Source organism: Arachis hypogaea, chromosome 19 (assembly GCF_003086295.3).
Source record: "Arachis hypogaea cultivar Tifrunner chromosome 19, arahy.Tifrunner.gnm2.J5K5, whole genome shotgun sequence".
NCBI lineage: Eukaryota > Viridiplantae > Streptophyta > Magnoliopsida > Fabales > Fabaceae > Arachis > Arachis hypogaea.
In genome coordinates this window covers 33,055,888-33,065,826 of record NC_092054.1, presented here as the reverse complement: position 1 = coordinate 33,065,826, position 9,939 = coordinate 33,055,888, and the positions used below count along the sequence as shown (strand labels likewise).

The 9,939-nt window shown below is 34.8% G+C and overlaps 1 protein-coding gene across 2 annotated transcripts; it reads left to right on the top strand.

Moving 5' to 3' along the window:
• The first annotated feature begins 1,135 nt into the window (after positions 1–1,135).
• Positions 1,136–9,221, top strand: LOC112777186 (dolichol-phosphate mannosyltransferase subunit 1). Of its 2 annotated transcripts, none has more exons than XM_025821489.2 (9): positions 1,136–1,467; positions 2,773–2,883; positions 3,182–3,281; positions 3,401–3,434; positions 3,501–3,577; positions 3,845–3,870; positions 3,969–4,133; positions 4,232–4,346; positions 4,953–5,267. In XM_025821489.2, exons 2-9 carry the CDS (start codon positions 2,774–2,776, stop codon positions 5,055–5,057), a joined length of 732 nt encoding a protein of 243 aa, XP_025677274.1. In that variant the 5' UTR covers positions 1,136–1,467; position 2,773; the 3' UTR covers positions 5,058–5,267. The 2 variants fall into 2 exon arrangements, with proteins under 2 accessions (XP_025677274.1, XP_072083746.1); XM_072227645.1 differs by lacking the exon at positions 4,953–5,267 and adding an exon at positions 7,889–9,221 and having other exon boundaries at positions 1,199–1,467.
• The last annotated feature ends 718 nt before the right edge of the window (positions 9,222–9,939 follow it).

Genomic DNA, 9,939 nt, shown 5'->3' with positions numbered 1-9,939 from the left:
CCACTGAGCCGAGTTCGGGTGACCCGAACTATGACCCAGACCCAACCCGAAATAATGACCGGGTCTATTTTTGAGATCCTTACCCAGCTCTAAACCTGGTGAAATCACACCAAATTTGCTCCTAAAGTGTTCGGAGCCAGGCCCGGTCTTGGGGCGATCGGGCTTTGCACACCCCTATTTAGGGGTGTAAGAAAGAGAGAGAAGATTTTATTGATTGTATTGTGTATATTATTTAGGGGTGAGCACGGATAGCCGGTACCCAATTACCCGTCTGAACCCAAACCGAGCCAATTAAATTGGTTCTGAACCTAACGGGTAATCGGGTCCAACCCGAACAAAACCGATGGCTTTTGTTAGTGATTGGTTCGGGTATCGATTTTGGGGATGCGGAACCCGAACCAACCCGCGAACCCGATCATATATTAATTAAATAAAAAAATAAAAAAATATATATGACTTTTCCATTAGACAATGATTATTCATTATTAATATGTGTGGATTTTAATGAGTTTAGTTTTGAATGTATTTGGTATTTAACATGTTTGGATTATTTTTATTGATGTTACATGTTTATTGTACTTGTTGAATTTTTAAGATAAAAATTTGGTTTTTTTTTTTATGAATTTCAAAGTCATCGGGTACCGAATTACCCGAACCGAACCAATCCGTTCTTAATCGGTTTGGTTTAGTTCGGGTACATGTACAAAAAAATGCAAATCCGAATCAAACCGAACTAATTATATTTTGATCGGTTCAGTTCTAATTTTATCATAAACCTGAACCAAACCGACCCGTGCTCACCCCTAATATTACTTCGGTTCGGTTCTCCTATTTATATTTGTATAAGATTAACTTTTTCAAATTTTGGAAAGGATGACACCGGGTATATTAAAGATTTGTACTACTCAACTATTTTTAATTGGATGAAGAGTAGGTGGTCATCCATATTGTAACAAATTCTTAAATTTTGAATTTCACTTTAGATGGTAAAATATTATCTTTTACTTTTAAATAGTTTCTCTCTCGTATTTATTTTTGGTCCCACTTATGAAATAAATAGTGAAAGATCACACTTTATCATGAGAATTCAAAATTTAGAGGATCAAATTCTTAAATTTTATTTATTTAAATTTAGATATTTATTATTTAATTATAATTATAATTTATTTTTAAATATTTAAAAATCTAAACACCCATCAGCAACAAACTCCCAAAATACCCCTAGCACTGCACTAATACCGACTTCTTTCTCCGCCGTCCCTCCCGTCTCTCCAGCTTTGCTGTTGCTATGTAATGTCTCTCCGGCGAGGCTGCAACCTTTGAGCTAGTCGCCGATCTGCTCTCCTCTCCTCTGATCTTCTGTCTCTATCCGCACACCGCCGCTTTTCAATCCACCACCAGCTCCGCCGCCGCCTGCAAACTCTGCTGCCAGCACCGCAACGAACACCGCCTCCTTTAGAAACTTCGGTACGCGTTCTCGTCCTTCATGTTCTTTTAGTTGTTCTTTCTCTTTCTGGAACCTAGATTTGTGTCTCGTGTTTTATTTTATCCTAATACTCTCTATTTTTCTCTCTTACTCTGTAAATTGAATTTATTTATTTTTAAACTTTGGTATTTTGTATGGTGTTTTGTAAACTTTGGCATTAGAATTTCCCTAATGGAATGGGCATTGATGGTGTTTTTCTTCTGCTATTTTTCTGTTCCTCTCGATATATTGATTTCTGATTAATTGATTATTGATTATTGAATATTGATGAGTTGATCTGTTAAGAATATGGATTAGGTCAATTTTAAGATTTCTTTGTTCATCTATCTTTATTAGGTTAGTTCTGATTTTGCCTCTTTATGAGATGAAATACAGTGTTTGATTAAACTTTAATCTTGGTGATCTGTTCTGCCTAAATAGAGCCTAAATTTGCTTGTGCCTGATTAAACCTTTCGGCTTTATGAAAGAATGAACTAATTAACATTCTGGAACCTTAATTTGCTTCTGAGTTGCTTGTCATTTGAATTTAACTAAAGACAAATGGAAGAATGAAGGCCTTATTTTGCTTCTGTTATGCTTACCATTTAGGTTCACTAATACATCTTCATTAAGCACAATGTAATAAGTGTCTTGTATATTTTGTCTTCAGTTCTTGATTTATCTTTTGTTCATGTAAAGAGACTCTTTTATAGCTATGCTATTGATGATTGCTTGTTAAACCAACCATATTCCTATCTTTTATTATTGTCTATGTTAATTAGATCAGACAGAATATTATTATTCATAATTGAAAAAATTGAGAAGTAGATGGAACACAATATCTGGAATCACTTTGGAACCATTTTGAAATACAAAATAATAGTTAGGAAGAAAATGAGTTAAAAGAATAAAAAAGAAAAGGAAGAAAGAAAGGTTGAGATATAGATTATGAGATAAAGGGAATCCAAAAGCAAATTGCGATGACTAAAAGGATGTATTTATATATGTATCATGTTGCTAAATGCTAAAAAAGGAATAGATAGTGATGATGATGGTGATGTCTAGTTGAGAGCATTAGATACTGAATAGAGAAGTCTAAGAAGTATGTTCCTTACCAAGAGTCCCTTTACCTGTTAATAGGTCAAAATCCAACTATAACAGGAAGCCAACAACAGCTTTACCACTTATCAATTTGTTATCCTCTGCTGCAATGTTTGTTGTATTAAAGTTATAACATAGATTTTTCCTTTTAATCTATGATAATTCATAAAACTCACAGCATCGGGTGGCTTTGGTCTCTGTTGTAGAATGGATGCACAGAATAAGAATCAAGCAAACAAGTACAGTATAATTGTTCCTACGTATAATGAGCGGCTCAACATTGGTCTCATTGTTTACCTCATCTTCAAGCATCTCAAGTATTTTTTCCATACTTTTCATGGTTCTTGCAATTTGCTTCTTCAGTTTTCTGTATTCCTACATGTATAAATTTATAATCTACATAATCAATTTTGTATTTGAGCTTGTTCTATGTGGAAAAGGTTGACAGCAAGTAGCCATTTTGTTGTGCTTTTGTCTGTTTCAATTCAAAATGAAAACTGGATAGATGTCTTCAGCAAGAGCATGCCTTTGTGTTTCATGTGAAAATTTCATAAAACCATCTTCATACTGTGTTTATCTATCTTTATGGAGACTCCTTTTCATTGCGCGATTTAGGGATGTTGATTTTGAAGTTATCGTTGTGGATGATGGGAGTCCGGATGGTACCCAGGATATGGTAATACAACTGCAGAAAGTTTATGGAGAAGATCGGATTGTAAGCTCTATGGGTTAAACAACTAGTTATCTTTGATTTTTTTAATCCTAAACACCCTGCGCCACCCAATTCCCCGTTTTTATCATTTAGGATAATCGTGCTTATTCCTTTGGTTCCAGCTGCTAAGACCGAGACCTAAGAAGCTGGGTTTAGGTATATACCTGATACTTTTGCTAAATGATTTTGATTATATTGGCCTTTGATACAATTCATGTACAGGAACTGCTTATATTCACGGCATGAAGCATGCATCTGGAAATTTTGTTGTCATCATGGATGCTGATCTGTCACACCATGTAAGTTTTGCTGTTAACATGTAAATGACAGATTGTAGTTATTATTAGTGATTAAATTTGGAACAAATAATGAAAAATAAGAGAGAATAATTAGATGAACTTCATTTTTAGTTTAGAGAATTATTAGTAGCAGAATTGTGTTAACCTCTTCTTATTTATTCATTTTTAGTTTAGAGAATTATTAGTAGCAGAATTAGTAGCAGTATTGTGTTAACCTCTTCTTATTTATTTATTTTTCTTTGTCTGATCTGTTTAGTTCTTCTGCAGCCAAAATATTTGCCAAAATTCATCAGGTAAGGGAAACTTTCAATAATTCATTTCTCACTTTCTCGTTAACTGCCTATGCCATCTTTATATGAACACCTGTCACCATTAATCTCACGTTTTTCAGCAAGCAAATGGAAACTAGAGCAGATATAGTTACTGGTACTCGTTATGTTAAAGGTGGTGGTGTGCACGGATGGAATCTTATCCGCAAACTAACAAGCAGGGGAGCAAATGTTCTTGCTCAAACATTTTTATGGCCTGGTGTCTCAGATTTGACAGGATCATTTAGGTATTGATCTTGATACTTTGTATTAAATACATTGTTGATAGTAAGTTTCTGCCTTGCTTCCATGATTTGAAATCAATTTATTCTTGGTCTTTTGGTAGACTTTATAGGAAGTCTGTGCTTGAAGACATCATTAATTGCTGCGTTAGTAAGGGATATGTCTTTCAAATGGAGATGATAGTCAGAGCATCCAGAAAAGGATATCATATTGGAGAGGTACATTTACATAATGATGTTCATAATTTAGGTTAACGGTTAACCTAGTTGTTTTGTTGACTTTCATTAGTCCGTAGCTCATTATTTAGATGCGTATTAGCGTTGATCATTTATATACAACATACAAGTGTGTGCTTTGTTTTGAGGCAACTAGTGCACTATTGGTGCTAGTTCCAACTGTAGTTGTGCCTTTTATTTGGTCACCTTGTTCATTTTCCTTAACCTACAAAATTAGATAGGTCTTGGTCTTCAGTAGCTATCCATGAGATTTAGAACGATGTCGAACACATAAACAACTCAAAAGAATATTTTCTAATAGCATTGAATTGTCTCGACCTTGGAATTCTTCTCAGGATTAGCTCTATTATTTTCTATTGATCTTACTCTTTTTTGTGAGTAATATTATTTGCTTGCCACTAGGCATAAACATGGCCGGCAGTTCAATACAGCGAAGTAAAGCATTTAATGATTAGTTAAAACTATGATGCTACAAAATTTCACATTTAATCTACATATGAAACTTCTCTCATGATGGCAACTTGAGGAGTAGATGACTAAGAATTCATAATTCAATTTGGAGCCGACTTTAGTTTCACTTATGTACAGGTTCCAATCACATTTGTTGATAGAGTATTTGGAAGTTCAAAACTTGGTGGATCCGAGATTGTTGAATACCTGAAAGGCCTAGCATATCTTTTGGTGACAATGTAAAAAGATAAATCATCCATGTCTCACATTTTAGCAAAAAAGGAACTATATAGAGACTTAGTGTAATTACCTATTTATTTAGAAGTAATGACATAAGCTTCTTGGTAGAATCTTATCATTTGTTTTTCTAATTTAGTAGGAAGCATTGTTCCGTGTGTTTTCAACCTTTTGTGGAATTTGTGATTTTAACCATCTTGTTCGGTTTTTGCTGAAGTTGTGACTTACACTGAGCTTTTCTTTAAGGTGGTTACTTCCGTGAATACGTTTTCATGTGAAGATGATTTTGCAGTTTGACATGTTTAACTAAGCATGTTTGACTAAATCATCGAATGTTTTACAATATTATCTTTATATGAAGATGTCCTCCTGGGAGTATTCATCTTTCTTGAAATGTTAACACACTGTTGTATTCACTTGTCAACCCGATTTTATGTATCAACATAATTAATGACGCTTAAGGTATTTGCTATATACGTCACTTGTTTCATCATAGGTCCCTGAGTTCTTCCATTTACTTGAGTCAAAGAAGAAAAGAAGTGGTAGTATTTTTTTATTTTATGTTTATGGTGCAATATTGATTATTCATTAGTTGGAAAATATAATAGTAAGATATGGATTTTGAGGAAAGATGTTCCATGTCAGAAAAGTTGAACATCACATGGCAGGTAGGGCTAGCAGTACAACCTGCATTTGCGGGTTGGCAACTTGACTCGCAGTGGGTAGGGTTTGATTTAAGTGCTGAGTCAATCTTATCCGTCTAATTCGCACGTTTAATATATAAGTTTAATATATAATGTGAATGTTCATATATATATATGATAATCGAGTAAAAATTTGAATCTAAATTCTTATATTTTTCACAAATATTTAGTGTTATCAAACTAGTAATTCAATATGTTAATGATAAATAAATAATGTTTAATATTATGAGATAAGGACTAAATGTTTGTATGAAGAAAAAATAATTTATTTTTACAAGTCAGATAGGGTAGGATTGGGTTGAGAGATTTAGAATTAGGTAGTGTTCACGTTGAAGGAATTTAAACTCTACTTAATCTACGTATTGGCACCACTAATATTGAAACATATTTTTACTTATTTAAACCACTAAAATTGAAAATGGAGACAAAAAATTTTACTTATTGTGATTATAAGAATAAAAATAAAAATTGACATCGCTTACTTATACTCATTTTATTGTTGTGTCAATGGCCTCGGGCATTTTGTCAATAAGTAAAATTTTGTCTCCATTTTCAATTTTCTTTATCCTAATCCATTTTCTTATTGGTTTTTCTTCAATTTTCACTAAAATTTAACAATCATGACTTAAAATTTAAAAAAGGATAAGAAAATTTTCATCTGCATAAAACTTCTCTGATCATATATAATTTAAAACATACATTAATTTAAAATAGGTTGATAAATAGTATCAACTCATAGTTCAATGCAATAGTTTTTGAAATGTCTCAAAGGGCTTATCAATATAGCATAAAAAATTGACTTTATTCTGTTTTGTATATTCACTAAAATTTAACAATCATGACCTAAAATTTAAAAAAGATAAGAGAAATTCCATCTGCATAAAACTCCTCTGATCATATACAATTTAAAATATACATTAACCTAAAACAGGTTGACAAATAATAACAACTCATAGTTCGATGTAATAGTTTTTGAAACGTCTCAAATGGCTTATAAATATAGCATAAAAAATGACTCTACTCACTTCGTTTTGTATATTCACTAAAATTTAACAATCATGACCTAAAATTTAAAAAGGATAAGAAAAATTTTATCTGCATAAAACTCCTCTGATCATATAATTTAAAATATACATTAACTTAAAACAGGTTGACAAATAATATCAACTCATAGTTTGAGTGATAGTAGATACAGGCTACATCACTAGAACCTCCATTACCGTTGTTGCAATGCCACCCTCTTCCATAGTGGTGATGGTTATAAAGACGACTCATGTGGCCACGGGTTGGACATGACGTAGAAGCACATACTAAACGTCTGTGTTTAGCATAGGCACATTCTCATTAAATGGTCACAAATAGCCGATAACTTGAGAGAACTTATCTCTGCAGATGGTTAGTAAACCAAACTCCTCAAGTGAACGAAACATTAGCATTCCGTTGTTTTTTGACTCCTTAGACTCGTTGCGAAGTAGAAACATCATTGATAGTGCATATCTCGCAGCGTCGTGGCCTTGGATTGCAGCAGTTCGTAGAAGTTGCAAACCAAAATCATCTAATCATCGAATAAAAAGCTGTCGAATTCCATCCCAATAGAGAAGCTCCGGATGACCCATCGCCCAGCACCGGTGAAAGAATCTCGTTGCGCTCGGGTCAAGATACCAACTCCACCCAAATTCACGTGGTTCTGGTATTGAAACACATGTGTGAATAATATCCTCATCTCCTACCTCGCGCAAAGCCTTTCATGTCATCTTGAGACTGCATAGGTCCCTAAAGGAATTTGCTGCGACTTTCATGCTAATGGCTACGCATATATCATGGGAAAAGTAGACAAGGTCTGTCATACGCTCCATTACCACTTTCAGCCTAGAAAAGGGGTAGGGGTATGATGACAAGTCATCTTAGCCTAGTTTTACCAGTCTTTTTCTTTGTTTTTATTAGGTTTTATGCACTTTCTTACATCGTAAGTAAGTAATTTGGAGTGGAATTGCATGGTTTCTTTGAATCAATCAACCATCCTTTAATTGATATTAAATCATGATGTTTAAGCTAAATTTAATTGATAATTAATTGATTTATAAACCCTGTGAAATTTGTGATACTTTGATTGGTTGATTTGATTATTTGTAGGTGAAGAAAGAAGAAAATAAGAAAAGCGTGGCTTAAGGAGCGTGCCCAAGGGAAGAAAAAGCGTGGTAACATTGAGGAAGAAGGAAACTAAGTTGAGAAAGCAAACTGAGCTTCACAAAGAAAAATGGGAGAAAGCAAGGCACCAAGCCCAGTTCACTTAGTCAACTGAGCACTAAAGAAAGCAAGGAAATAGCATAAAGCTCAGTTCACTAAGTGAGCTTTATCGGGGACTTCTCAAAATTAATTCAAGATGAAGTTCCAAGGGAGGAAGCCACCAAGTTTCGAACCAATGACCCAAGGGAGGCAAGGAACGCTCTTTGCAAGGAAAATCAAGAAGAATTAGCCAAAATGCTTCCTCCAAGGTTCGAACAAGGGATCTCTCACTACCAAGCTTGCAAGAAAAATAAACCAAGGTGGATGGGCTAGGATTCGAACCTGGGAACTCTTTGGAACACAAGGGAGGAGCGCCACTTAGCTTGCAAGAAAATGAGCCAAGATGCACTCCAAGAGGATCGAACCAGGGAACTCCATGAAAAGCAAGGAAGGAGCGTCCAACCCCCCCCCCCCCAAGGAAATTAGCTTCAAATTTCCTCCACCAAGAGTTGAACCTGGGACCTTGAAGACAAAAACAAGGCGCCACAATGGGAGTTCAGTTGGTTTTTCCAACTGAGCGCTACTCCCCCCATCTCCCCACACTTTGGCACGCCAAGGAGCAACAAGAAGCGCACATTGACACGGCCAAGGATGCCATGATGCACACAACATTGACACACCAAAGGCAAGCATAGAGCTCAGTTCAATTTTTCAACTGAGCTCTATTGTAGATCAACTCAACCAAGGCTGGACGTACCAAATTGGACACGGACAGCAACATTTGGGGTGCTCAGTTTGGTTTTCCAACTGAGCCGTCCCTGGGAGGTGCAATATTGGGCCAAAAATTCATTAAAAATCTAATTTAATTCATTTCTTTACAAAATTTTAAAGCCCACCCAAATTCTTAGATCTAAATTAGGAAGTGTATAAATAGGTGTTAGTTTGATTTAGAAAAAAAAGGACTTTTAACCTCCGCAGCTTTTTTTTTACTTTTCACTTTTAGCTTTCTTTTGATATTCATCTTTGTAATTTTGAGCTTTTACTTTGAATTTGGATCTTAGAGAATTGGGGAGGAGAATTGATCTCTCTTCTTCCTTATTCTTGCTTGAGCACTCTTTACTTCTTGTCTTGGATCTTGGGTGGAGAATTGAAGAACTTCTGTTTCAATCCCACCTTGAGATCTCTTGTTTACTTTCTGCATAGTTCTAGAATTTAAATTTCAATTCTATTTACTGCTTCATTTTCTTTTCTCCTGCAATTTACTCTTCCATTTTCAATTTGCAATTGTTATTGTTGGATCAAGGAAGGATTTGAGATCTAGACTTGCTTTCTAGTCTCTTCCACTCCTGAGATCTTCAACATTCTTTAAATTGCTGCAAATTAAGCATCAGTATTCCTGTTTTCGTTCTTCAAGCATTTTTACTTTTCTGTTTGAAATCTATTGCAATTCAATTCATCTTTAGTTCTTCTGTTTGTTGCAATCTGCTTCTGCTTGTTTAAATTCTGCAATCCCAGCTCCCAATCCCTTTTATAATTCAAGCAATTTACATTTCTTGCACTTTAAGATTCAGTCATTTACATTTCTTGCCATCTAAGTTTCTGCAATTTACATTACTTGCACTTTAAGATTCAGCACTTTTACTTCCTGTTCTTTTCGATTTACTGCAATTCTTCCCTTTCCCTTTACAATTCATGCAATTTAGTTTCTGCCAATTACAAACCACTCAACCAATACTTGATTCGCTTGACTAAATCAACCACTAAACTAAAATTGCTCAATTCTTCAATCCCTGTGGGATCGACCTCACTCATGTGAGTTATTATTACTTGATGCGACCCGGTACACTTGCCGGTGAGTTTTGTGTTGGATCGCTTTTCACACATCAAGTTTTTGGCGCCGTTGCCGGGGATTGATTAGATTGACAATGATTAAGTGAAGTGGAGACCTAGATCAAGCA